The sequence below is a fragment of the Rhinichthys klamathensis genome, unplaced genomic scaffold (assembly GCF_029890125.1).
Source record: "Rhinichthys klamathensis goyatoka isolate OS25496 unplaced genomic scaffold, OSU_Roscu_1.1 h1tg000161l_1, whole genome shotgun sequence".
Taxonomy (NCBI): domain Eukaryota; kingdom Metazoa; phylum Chordata; class Actinopteri; order Cypriniformes; family Leuciscidae; genus Rhinichthys; species Rhinichthys klamathensis.
The window spans coordinates 2541658-2555739 of NW_026606695.1; the positions used below are offsets into that span (position 1 = coordinate 2541658).

Sequence of the window (14082 nt, forward strand, 5' to 3'; positions counted from 1 at the left end):
TAATTTAATTAATAAACTAATTATATAAAACTATTGTCAGTGCACTACAAATAAACTGGTTCTATGCCTTTATTAATAAAACTTATTTAAAAAATACAAGGCTTAAGACATTTATAAAAATGCCTTCTGCATTTTTGTTTTGCTTTTCACTCCATTGTACCGAAATCATACCGAACCGTGATGTCTGAACCGAGGTATGAACCGAACCGTAACTTCTGTGTACCGTTCCACCCCTACAACACACTACAAAAAAGTTGGGACAGAGGCAAAATAAAAGTGAAACGATTATAAAGGTTAGATTATCCAACTCTTTTGAAACAGTCCACAATGAGTAGGTGAATTGGTAATAGGTGAGGGTATCATGTTTGGGTGAAAAATGAGCTTCTCAGTCTTTGCGAGCAAAGATGGGTCAGTCTGTGTTGGGCATAGCAGGAGACCACTGTTGAATGTGCGTGACCTTTGAGCCCTCAGACGGCATTGCATGAGAAACCATCATGCTATGCTACTCTGTTAAATACAGCCACGTGTGCTCAGGAGTACTTTATAAAACCATTTTCACTTAACACAGTCTGACGCTGCATCAAGAAATGCCACTTGAATCTCTGTTACGCAAGGAGAAAGCAATACATCAGTTCTATGTGGAGATGCCGGCGAGTTCCACTGACATGGAGGCATATTATACTTGGATTGTACACAGACATATAATGACATCAAGATGACATCTTTCCTGGGAAGCAAGACAATGTCAGGCCTCATTCTGCACGTGCAACAACTGAGTGGTTTCTAGACACTACACCATAGAAGGGATGTGCCTGCCTGCAGACCAGATCTATCTTTTATTGAAAATGTATGACCCATCATGAAAAGGAGAATCAGGCAACGATGACCACAGACTGTTGAGCAGCTGTCTTGTATCAGACGAGATTGGGGAAATATTCCACTTGCAAAACTGCAACAATTAGTATCCTCAATTCCCAAATGATTAAAAAGTGTAATTAAAAGGAAAGGTGATGTTAAACAGTGGTAAACATGCCTCTGTCCCAACTTTTGTAAAGTGTGTTGGAGCCATCAAAATCAAAACTTGTTTATATTTACAAAATAAAATTAAGTTGGTCAGTGAAAACATTGGAAATATTTTCTTTGTACATTTGTCAGTTAAATAAAGGTTCAAGAGAATTAACAAATCACAAATTCTTGATTTTATTGCATTTTACAAAATGTCCCAACTATTCTGGAAATGGGGTTGTATTTTATTGAACAGATAAACTGCCATATGCAGCTCTCTTAAAGAGTTCATTGTAAAAAAATATCTAATGTAAAGGGTCATACATTCACAAAGGCTCACACAGAGCTGAAGCACAACCAAAACAATATTCTTCCACAAAATGCATGCAGTTTAACCACTAGAGGGCCACAAGTTACATAGTGTACCTTTAAACATGTTGGTGAGTAAATAATGATTTAGATTATTCGGATAACTACACCTCTTTAACACAGCTCTCAAATATTAGTGATCAATGCCCATATCAGCCCCTCTTTTTAATAAAACAGCAGAAAAAGGTGTTAACCTTCTTACATGCGCTACACACACCTGAGAAGATTTAAAACCCTCAGGTAATATAAAAGATGCATGAGGTGTTGAAAATGACGGAGGGATTTTCCCAGACAGATCTGCATTCCACACCCAGATTTACAGCGAACTCACAACACATTATTAACAGGGTTGTCAGTAAATGCCACATGTGGATGTGTATATGAGTGTGTACATATAAAATGTTGGCATGTGTGATTTGCTTGGGTTTCATAAAGAATGATTGTAACTTACTGGTCTTGGAATACTTATATAATACGGTTCTCCTTTTTGACCTTTTTGACCATTGTATCCCTATAATCAAGTTAAAAAAAACAATTAAAAAAAACATGTGAATATGAAAACTATAGATATATATTTTTATATTATTAAAAATACAGATATATATTGTTATAAACAAACAATCAGTAATGACATAATTTTCACAGCTATTAAATAGACTAAAAAGCAAGTATTACACTAATAGGCAACAGAGCATGCAACTTGAGTAAAAAAATTGTTATAGACACTGCAGTTAGCACTTGATAAGATGATTTCTTCATTTAGTAAGTGAAACTGCTGTATATATTTAAAACTTCTTGAAATGCACATAAAGCCCTTAAACTTACAGGAACTCCAGGATTACCAGGAAATCCATCACGGGCTCTGTCACCTGGGTCACCTCGTGTACCATTACAGCCGTCGAGACCTGGGGGTCCCTGGGGCCCCACTTGACCAGGGTGTCCCTGTACAACATGGTAAAAACAGCTTAGTCAACCATTTTCAGAGAAAGGTGAAATTATGGTAGACAAGAAGTGTATACTCACAGGAACACCATCATTTCCAGAAAACCCAGGAACACCCATTGGGCCCTGTCAAAAGATAAATAAAAGGCACAAAAATGGCATTTTGAGACCTGCACTCCCTCGGCACCCGATTTGCAGCGTGGGACAAGATTTGATGGGTTAGTGCGGGTTACGGGAGAATAAAATGATTTGCAGGACTCCCGCAAAATAGAAATATCTAAAGATAAAATATCTAAAAACAAATAAATTGTTATTCATCTATTGCACAAAAGCAACAAAGTTTTAGATGTGTAAGCTTGCCTGCCCCTGTCTGCTGCAGCTTCTGATTGCTTTTAGAAGGAAAAGCTGCCCGTAACTACTGGTCTAGGATCAGTTTTGTCTGTAATAATGACACATTGGCGAAACATTTGGCAAGCGATCCAGTGCGTATCTGTGTTTGCACTCTGGAGAGCGTCAAAGGTTTCTGTTTACAACGTGTTTTTGCAGCGTTGAGCAACTTAGCCAATCAAAAACATATCTTGATTTCTTGAACACAATGGCCAATCAGAGTAAAGTTAGAAGATCTCTATTTTGTACCACCATGTGCGCTACACATTGATAATTAAAGGGTTAGTTCACCCAAAAATGAAAATTCTGTCAGTAATTAATTACTCACCCTCAGGTTGTTCCAACCCTGTAACCCTGAACACAAATTAAGATATTTTTGATTAAATCTGAGAGCTGGATCACTCCTCCATAGGCTTTCAACTATTCATTTCCTTCTCTGTGGGCCTCGAGATTTCACGTAGTGAAACTACGCAAAGCTTCTGTGTTGCACGTCATACGTAGGCTCACTACTGGCCGACGCTGGTCATGTGTGTGATGCGTGTGACGTACAACCTAGAAGCTTTGCGTAGTTTCACAACGTGAAATCTCGAGGCCCACATACAGGGAAGGAAATGAATAGTTGAATAAAGTCGTTATTTTTGTTTGTTTTTTTGCGCACAAAAAGTATTCTCGTCACTTGATAAACTTAAGATTGAGCCACTGTAGTCACTCAGACTATTTTAACAATGTCTTTCTTAACTTTTGGGCCGGCCAGTTTCGATCCCTTAAAAAAGCCTATGGAGTGAGACAGCTCTCAGATTTAATCAAAAATATCTTAATTTGTGTTCCGAAGATGAACGAAAGTCTTATGGGGTTGGAACAACATGAGGGAGAGTAATTATTAGAATTTTAATTTTTGGGTGAACTAACCCTTTAATATCCAGTACGTATTTTAGTAAAGCAGAAACGGATATTTGTTATAAATTATAATCCCCCTACATAAACCATATGGAGATCTGACCTTATCTCCATTTAGTCCAGAGGGCCCTTTGCGTCCTACATGGCCCTTTTCTCCTTTGGGCCCAACTGGCCCCGGGCCCCCAATGAAACCCTCAGGACCACTGATGCCCAGGTTCCCATGTTCCCCCGGTCGCCCCTAAATGGAGACAAAAATGGATGTAGCAGTTACAAATACAGATACCTCCTTAAAATTAATTGCTATGTTGTATTCATCATTTGTAAGTCGCTTTGGATAAAAGTGTCTGCTAGAAGAATACATGAAAATGTAGCATTATGTTTGTGCATAAGGGAATACACAAACAAAAAATCTACAATTGTATCAAGTTGTTACTTTAACCATGCACTTTTTATGGCAGAAAAAAGTTCTAAATAATCAGTAGTATTTCATTATTGTGTGTCTTAGTAGAACACATTTTAAATGTCAAGATATAATAAAAATGACTTGTAATTACCACTAGTAATACTCACTGCTGACCAAATGGTGGCGACACAATCCAGCATTTTAACTCAATGCAGCTGGTCTCACTACATAGAGTACATAATATTTATTGATAGAAGTATTTAGGGAATTGCTTATAAAAGGGCAAGTAAGAAATGAGTAAGTCGAAAAGGAGTAAGTTTATCTGATATCAGCCCCTTAAATGCAGCACAGAAGAGCCCAGCTGTGACTGCAGGTAGTAGAATAAAATATATTTATATCTAAAGAGTTAAAAATGATCATTAGAGCTGTGGCACAGTGGTTAGTTCACATGATATGAAGAGTCTGCAGGATTGTCCCGATTCTGGTCCTCACTACCTCCTTTAACTTCCTGTCTCATCTACACTGTCCAGTCCCGTAAAGGCAAAAAATAAATAAATAAATAAATAAAAATTATTCCTGCTCTATAATGGTGACCCATTAGGTGATTGAACAGCTGAGCATAAGCCCTTTAATTGATGTTTCCAGATTTTACTCCTTTAGTTAAACTATAGTTATTTCATAGCATGAAGGAAGATGAGGACAAAGGAGAGCTCACTTACTGTATGCATCAATCCTCTAAATTTTCTTGTATCTGTCTCTTAATATTCTACAATGCATGATTCATTTAGTGCAATGTTAGATCTGTGAAGAATGTTGAGTGTAAATGTTTCTGTGTAAAATACATTATACTGTAGCAATAAATTTGTGAAGCGTGTTGTCAAATGGCCACGGGAAATTGCATGTCTTGAAAGCAAACACTTCAAACAAACCTTAAATTCAAAACACAATGTCTAAATATAATGCAACTGCTGGTGTGAGAAGCAGTTTTTTTATGTTGCTGGAACTAGAGTATCAAGATTTTGCTCACCACATGGTACAATATTACAAACAAACAAAAAAACAAGTTCTGAGATATGCCATCTTAACAGGATAACAGCCACAAAAATCCCATAATCCTTTAGGGGTGTATGCATGCATGTGCCATTATAGGGTGTGTGTTTTTTTCAATGAACTTCTGCCATAGGAAAGAATTATAGTAGCCTGGTTAAAACCAGACCATTCTCAGTTGTAACTGAGTTATGGTCTAGCAAAGCGTCATAGACAAATCATTTCCAGAGGGGCATCACCAATGGACGTCGCAGATAGACCTAAAACCAATCAGAGCGATGAAGGAGATGACGTATGCAGAGCGGAGGAGAAACATCTCCAAGTGTTGTTCTTTGCTCGGTTTATAACAAAAAGGAAACGTTCAAATCGCTTAAAACAGACGCGATAGCTGATTCGAACGAGTGATGTTCGACGGCGGCATCCATCTTTGTAATGTAGGCTACAAAATCTGCTTCAAAATCCCAGCGCTGTCGTCATCGTGTAAAGCCCGCCATCAGAGGTGGGTAGAGTATCCAAAAACTGTACTCAAGTAAAAGTACAAGTACTTATAGAAATATTTACTCAAAGTAAAAGTAAAAGTAATAATCTTAAAAGTTACTTGAGTAAGAGTAAAAAAGTATCCAATGAAAAAACTACTCAAGTAGTTAGTTACTAGTTACTTTGTATCACATAGGCCTATATATATATATACTGTATATATAACATGATATTATTTAGATATTTTTTTCATTTAAATTATTATCATAATTAGATAAGCTATATTTGCAACAAAAACAGAAGAGACAAACATTATTTCTGTATATTATATCTGTAGCCTGAAAACCATTGCCTGTCCTTTGGTTTGTATAATAGTATAGTAACTTATACAACTACATTTGGATTATTAGACAATGTCGGAATAAAGTGACTCTATGGAGTTTTGCATTCATATGTAAAGGGGTGGGAACCATTGACACAGATTAGAAAGTGTTAAAACTCTTCACATGTGCTCGCAGTCATGTCATGCCCAACACAAACAACGATCATCAAATACACGATCTTCTTCTGTCTGTTCTCCAAAATGTATTTAATTGTAGGCTATATTTATGAAAGCATCTTTAAACTGGTTAACTGAGTCTAATAAGGCAGGCAAAGGCATTCGCTTTCAAGTCGAGTTCGCACGCCACTGCGCAATACACATTGTGTGTGTACAAACATTCATAAACTGCACGATGATAGCTTATTTATTGTATAACTATAAAGTAATGTATATGTCCAAAAAAAGGGTAATGTCATACTTTGTAGTAGTAATAATCTGTTTGGTTGTAAAATGTATTACCCGAATGAAATCGAATGTATCGTCGTGTGGAATAATTCATTCACAGACAGCTTACGAAGTAACATACGAAGATGTTCAACTAATAAAGATCTTCATCGCTGGCAAAAAATATGATGCATTTGCAGATTTACTTTCTAGACTGTGTAGCCTACTGTAGACTGTGGACCGCCACTTCATACAACGCTCTTGATGTTCTTAAATCTTCCTGTTACGACTCCGAGACGATTCAGTGCCTGCAGGAAACTGAACAGATCATTCAAACTGATTCGCGAACCGATTTAGACAGATCTGCCCAACTTGTTTGATGAAGTCTTTGAACAGAATCGACTCAAAAGAGTGATTCATTTGTGAATTGAGCATCGCTCATGCCCAGAAAAAAGAGAGAGTGCGCGCTTAGAATAACGCTTTTAACAACATATTGCATTAAAATAAAGTAACGAGAGGAACGTCGCCCAACGTAACGAAGTAAAAGTACAGTTTTTTCATTAGAAATGTACTTGAGTTAAAGTAAAAGTACCCACAATTAAATCTACTATTAAAAGTAAAAAATTTCCAAAAAAATACTCAAGTAAATGTAACGAAGTAAATGTACTTCGTTACTACCCACCTCTGCCCGCCATAACGTTTCTGATTGGTGCCTCGATTTCGGCGGATTGGAAATGAGCTTGAATGAGCTCTTTGCCATATACTAACTTTCAGAGCAAATCTAAATTTGCCAGAAGTTGTCTGTGTTTTCCCAGGCTAGAATTATAGAGCATTAGTGTGGAAAAATACAGAACAAGATAATAGAAAGTGTAATGTTTAAAAGCAACTAGGTTTGTAGAAAGTCTCTTTTTAAACACTTTAATGTGGTTTCATTTTATCCTTCAAGCTATTCCTCTAAACAGTGATGGAGGGGGAAGGAAGGAATGTGTCACTTCTTGCCCACAAAAGCCATCAGAGGCTTAACATTTTATCTGAGGCTAAACCAGACCACCAGTCTTGGTTTGAGACAACCTAGAATTAAACAAAATCTGTGTGCAGTTGAGCAATATAATAGAGTCTCTCGTCAAACATTGAATGCTATCCGTCTGGTGAAAAGAGTTTATGTAAAGGCCACGTATTTTCAGCCGAAGACTGAAAAATATGTTTAAATATAGAGCAATGTTTCTTAACTAGGGAGCTGGGCCCGCAGCAAAGTTCTGAGGGTAGTGCAGGATGACTTCAAATAATATAAATTGATTAATTATTAATATATATAAAAAAAAAATCAAACTCTAATCTAAATTAAAATGCCAAAAAGAACATAAAATAAAGATAAACTCAAATCATATCAATAACCCCCAATATCTGTTGTTTTTATTCAAAACCATACCGTTTTTAAAACTTTTGGAATCACAAAATGAATCTTGGTTAATCTGCCCTTTTGGTTGCATTGAGCTACCACCCAAAACACTCTAGCACGTTAGCAATTGCCTATTAATGTGCTAATAACCATTCAGTACACCTTTGCAACTATGCAGTAATACCCTGGTAACCATCCACAACAACACCCTAGCACATGTGTGTCCAATCATTCTCCTTGGAGGTGTTTAGCTCTCGAATTAAAGGGATAGTTCACCCAAAAATGATCCCATTATTTGCTGACCCTCAAGTCATTCTAGGTATATATGACATTCTGCTTTCAGACGAATACAATCAGATATTTAAAAACCGGAAGCTAGTTATTTTACTTTATAAAGTTTTAAATATGGATATTTTTCTTACAAAAACTCATCGCTTCACTTCAGAAGGCCCTTAATAACCCCCCGGAGCCGTGTGGAGTTCGTATATGATGGATAGATTCACTTTTATGGACTTCAAAACAAAAACAGCAATTCAATGCCATTATAAAGCTTGGAAGAGCCAGGACAAGAATGTCATATACACCTAGGATGACTTGAGGGTACGTAAATCATGGGCTAATTTTCATTTTTGGGTGAACTATCCCTTTAAGCTGCAGTCGTGCTAAACTTTGAGCACACAAATGTATCGCATACCTATGAATGAAAGTCAATGGAATGAAAAGTGTAGCGTCACTGTCCCTTTAGAAATTGCTTGTAATCCCGAAGACCTTTATTAGCTGGTACAGGTGTGTTTAATAGAGTGCTGCAGGGATGATGTATTTTAGTAGGGTAAAACCCGGAAATGAATTAGCATTTTAGCACTTCCATCGTCCTGAAGTCAATGAGGTTTTTAATAGGTTTTGGATAGATATTTTCACGTTTTATCCGACGTCATTAAATACATCCCTCTTTATGATTTTTTTTGTTGTTGTTGTAGTGTTTACTTGTCTTGAAAAAGGTGGTTGCTCACAACTAGCTAAATGGGAATACACATTAAATATGATCACACCGAACAGGAAAACTCATCTACACACTATAGTCTGCTTTCACAGCCTCATTGTGTCTATATTCATGCTCTTGCAAACTATTATAACTTGATCTTTCACGGAAAATGTTTTGTAAATAAAGATTGAAAGAGTTGTCAGTCTTGTTTATAGCCTAAGGCTAAACTTTTTATGGCTGCCAATTGCATTTAGGCTTAAAAATTCTTAAAAGTTGTGTTAATTTGTGAAGATCATGATGATGAATAAAAAGTGTAAAAATCATAAACTTTTGTTAGTCACAGAGCTTATTTTCTGCAATAATCCAGAAGCCAATGGAAAAATCCTATTGGGTTTTTGTCGAGAGAACCAGGGTGAACCAGTGTTCCGGGCTGGCCTACAAAAATACATAATCACTTTAGCACTCTATTAGCTCTGAGGCAAGGAAGAAAACCAGCCCTCAAGGAACAGAAATGGACACAGAAAACATACAAATCTAGTTGTTTCATTTAAGGTAAGTGGTGCGACCACTGCCGACCAGTGAGTCGACTGTTCTGATGATGATTTGAACTGCATTCCAACACCAAAGGAAATGCACTGGACAAGTGGAACGTCTTAAAAACCACTATACCACTTTATTACCACAAGCCATTACAAGACCGTGATCTGCTCTCATCTGTCTCCTTCACACTCTGCTTCATATTCCAACTTGTAAACACCGATATTAACAACACGAAGATGGAAAAAGTGACTTCCAACCACATTAGCGCGCACTAGACTGCTTCGTTTGTGGCACAAATCTGCCTCCTCACAATGGACACAATAGAACTCATTCTGCCTTTTTAAGCCAACCAGTCTTACTCGCCAGGCTAGTGAGCAAGCACCTCACTTCCTGTCGGAACGTCCAACAGAATCCATGAGCCAACAGATTCCCCCGGCTCAGTCCTGTTGGCTCTGAGGATTTGGTAGGAACTATTGTTCGTGGGCAGCGAGGCTCAGGCCTGATTTTACCTGTCGCGCCATGTGTTCATCGGGAGCAGTGATGGAAGCAGCATTAGGAAACACATCAGAAAGGGGTAGGGTGCGGACTGAGTGATTCAGCCTTGATAACCAAATTTCTCGGAGTGCACCACCCCGCATGTAGAAGCGAAAGAAGCAGCAGTGCCAGGCAGACACCAGAGAAAACACACGCACTGACTCAGCAGTCTTTCTGTGTTCAAAACTTAACCCTGCAGGCATGCTAATGTGATATATGAATGAGTCACAGTGTGTTTAAGTGTGCATGCAAAATGTACAAACTGCTTGGCATTTAACAATTTAATGATTTTGTGTGAGACCTTCATCATTAAAAATCTACTTAAAGCTTTCATAAATTTATTGGAACATTTACCTGGTTTGCTTCTCTATCAACTAATTTTGCAGCATACTGTAAACAAGACTGTGCCTGATTGGATGAGATTGTTTATGTCTGTATAAACATACTGTATACTGTATGTATATAACAGGGAACGTCCCCATAACTTCCACTTAAGTTCTTTAAAAGTTTTGTAAATGTTAGGACAAATGTACATAAAATAAGGTTTATGGAACGTTCTTATAATGTTAATATACGTTATCGTAATATTGAGAGAAAACATTCTCAGAATAACATCCTCAGAACGTCCTTGTAATGTTAGTTTATCTGCTGAATGTTTTTATGTTATTATAAAATGTTCTCGTAATGAAGAGAGAAAATGTTGTGAGAACAACATACATGGAACGTCCTTACAATGTCATTTTTACTTGAAGAACATTCTCATTACATTGAGAGAAAACGTTCTTAGAGCAACATTCTCAGAATGCCTTTATGATGTTATTCATTTTTGCATTTTATTCTTTTGAGTTTGCTGTAGTCTAGTTCCAGTGTTTTTGCTCTAGGTTTCTCAAGCATTATTTTTTGTTTCTATTTTGATTGTTTTTTTTTTCTCTGTTTGTTGGTCGTTATTTATTCCTAATATTTTCCTTTTTGTTATTCTCTATCTGCAGTTAAATTTGCTTATTTCTTTTCTCTAGTTGCTGTGCTGAGTCAGTTTATTTCTGTTTGGCTTTTTTTTTTTTTTTGCTCTCCATCCGGCTGCTGCTCCCTAGACCAGGCAGATCTGGTGCTACTCCATCTCCTCGGTTCTCCTGCCCAGCTTTGCCCGGGTCGGATCTCATCCGTCTTCCCTTTCTCCTGTTGACTGTCCTACTGTTTGGATCATCCTCACTCCTAACCATCCCTATTGTGCCTTGTCTTGTCAATAAAATTCAATCCCTTGGTCATTCTGCATCTGGGTCCTCTGTCCCCATAAGACTGCCGTGACAAAGCCTGACACTAACATCCCATTAAGTTATGAAAACTTTATTTCTGATTTTTTTTTAAACCTTCAAAACGTCCATTTTTTTATGTACTAAGAATATTTTTTCTTGGTTTATGTGAATGTTAGAGGCACTTATATTTCTGAATGTTTCCTGAAAGTTCAAAACATCCATTTTTTTAAATAATGTTTTCATAACTTAATACAAAACATTCTAAGAGCATATTTTTGTTAGCTGGATATAACCATGGAGAAGTTTGCCGTAGAGCTAAAAGACCATGGAACTTATATTTCAAATTTAATCTGTTACTGTGAAAAAATAATCTATAAAAACAGGGCACCTTAAAATGATTTGAAAAAATACATAAAATGACAGATATGACAATGGCTATTTAGAGGACACACTTTTTACATTTAACATTTTGGCTAATAAATTGTTATTAGAATCAGAAATTATTAAATAAAGCTGCACACAAGAAAACCAAACATGATAAGGCTGTCAGCAAAAGCCTATCACAATTTTCAACCACATCAAACATTTTTGGCAATACATTTTCCATACAAAATAGATCCATGACAAAGACATTTAAACATAAAAACTCCATAATCTATGTGTACGCAATAACAATGTGTAAAAAGAATAAAATTGATTTAAAAGATAGTTGGATAGAGAGAGCGCTACGCATAGACTGAACAGTGTTTTGCAATCTACCAGCATATAGGTCATAAAAATTACATTGCTGTAACCTCATATCATACAGATTATACTGGTAATGGCAGCCATCATTGTGTCTTATGTACAGATATATGTATAATCATATTACATTTATGCTGGCATGGATATCTCTGTGATGCGTTCAACCGTGTAAGTGTTTTATAAACATACATTTTTGCTCTGGTACTTACATATGATCCCCAGTAGGGGACAGTCTTATTTCCAAAGACACAACTGAAGTTTCATGCAAAGAAAGTGTGGTTAACAACCAAGACATTTTCTAACAACTTTAACCTGTTAGGTCAAGACATCACTCCAGGGGTCAAAAGTTACAAGAGCCAAAAGTCATGTTGGGGTCTTTGTGAAAATGACCTCTCACCTCCTTTAATCTCATTATGACTGATTTTTTTTTTTTTTTGCCTTAGAATAACAGCATAGACAAGGATACAGAACGCAAACATATAGGAAGTCTAAATAATTTACATCTAAATGTGACATTATCAGTCTTGTTACAGTCTTGAGTACACTTGGTTAATCTAAACAAGTAAGGATTGTTTACACTTCTGGATCAACACGACACCTGGCTGTTCATAGTAAGTGCGTTTACATACACTTTAAATGTTAGATTTCAGTCAGACTAAAACAATAATTCATCATGAAAATGATTTCACAGAAAACGAAAATATGTCCTAAGAAAGTTCTGCAAACGTTCCCATTTAGATATGGAATTATATGGAAATGTTATCTGAATCTCTCTCTCTCTCTCTTTTTTTAATATATAATTTTGGGAAAGTTACATTTGGGAACATTATGGAAATGTTACATTTGAATCATGTTCTCTGAACATTCTGAAACAAGTAGTAACATTTAAAAAAATGTCCAACTAAAAATGTTTCGAAACAAACGTACCATAATAATGTTGAGAACATTATTAAAGACCAGATAACTCTTAATGATCATTTTATTAACGTCACTGGAGAAACGTTTATTCATAACTTTGAGAGAGCCTTGCCAGAATGTTAGCCAAAGTTCTGAGTCCATTCCCTGGGTTTCATTCATTAAGCATGCGTACGCACAAATTTTAAGAACAAATCACCATTCACCAAACATTTCGTAATAAAATATAGGAACAACTAAAACACACACGTAAAAAAAGCACTTACGGTACTCTGTACGGCCTTATAATCACATTAAGAAGTTATATTTCATCCTAACTCGACTATAAATATACTGAAGTATGTTGCATTAATTGTATTATATAATCCATATATAAAATTATATAATAAAATTACTAAATAATACAATTTAATCTTAAATACATTACATCATCTATAGTTAAAGAGTAAGAAAAGCTGCATTATTGTATTCTGGATCTGTATAAAATGTGTTTATTGTGAGAACTGGTGAGAATGGCACACTTGGCATTGCTCGAGGATTTGGCGAGAAATTCATGTGCTTACGAACGTGTTGTGAATTAGGCGGATATTTTTTGTGAGAAGTTCTCCTGTGTGTAAAAATCCTCGCAATTATTAGTGAATGAGACTGTTAGCTGAGTTAGTCCAACTGAAATCATACAAGTCCATACTAGTTTTGTCCACCACGTGTTATTTAGACTCCAATTGGCCTCTGCATTGTGTGCAAGACAAGAGGTGACATACGACTATGTGAAAAACCTTTGCAGTATGATTATAACTGCATGGCTGCACATGTAATTCCAATAACTGACCAAGCAAGCAATAGCCGTCATTTCACCGTCTAGGTTAACTAGACCCGATATAGTCCGGCAATGAGTAACCCGCTTCTAGCCAAAATAACCTTAAATTTGGTTACATGTATGTTTGTGTCAAAATAACTTGCGAGATGTATGATATTCTATCATTTAAGCAAAGACAACAGTGATTACAAGGTGTTGGGTTTCATTTCTTTGACATGTTCTATGAGTGGCCTGTGTGTCTATTCTTGGGCTATGGTAAGACGTCTATTAAATTTTCACAGACTGCACAAATTTTGCCTGGTTTTAGCCTAGACGTCAGGGCTGTGTATGGACGGCTATTAAATGTCTTTTAAATGCAAAATTGCTTGCTGGGGATGCAAAGCAGCTATAGATTTTTTTTCCCCTCAAGCATGTCTCTCTCTAGTCAAGATGTTTGGTTACATCATCTGTAGCCGAAACACATGACTCACGTTTGTTTGGATTGTGTTTGTGTTTGAGGCAGACCCCTCTAAAAAAAAGAGCGATCGGTTACACAGGGATGAGGGGGATAAAACAGCACGTCTGAGTGTTTTACGTGATTTTTTCCCCCCTATATGCTGTAAAAA

At 36.5% G+C, this 14082-nt stretch overlaps 1 protein-coding gene across 2 annotated transcripts in view; it reads right to left on the reverse strand.

The window, feature by feature from the left end:
* The window catches only part of col4a6 (collagen, type IV, alpha 6), a 138987-nt gene that overhangs the window by 47609 nt on the left and 77296 nt on the right, over positions 1-14082 (reverse strand). For both annotated transcript variants that reach the window (XM_056258933.1, XM_056258932.1), the window contains exons 5-8: positions 3704-3838; positions 2398-2442; positions 2200-2316; positions 1826-1885 (exon numbers count right to left, since the gene is read on the reverse strand). In XM_056258933.1, the coding sequence (XP_056114908.1) occupies positions 1826-1885; positions 2200-2316; positions 2398-2442; positions 3704-3838 (357 nt within the window). The remainder of the gene's footprint in view (positions 1-1825; positions 1886-2199; positions 2317-2397; positions 2443-3703; positions 3839-14082) is intronic.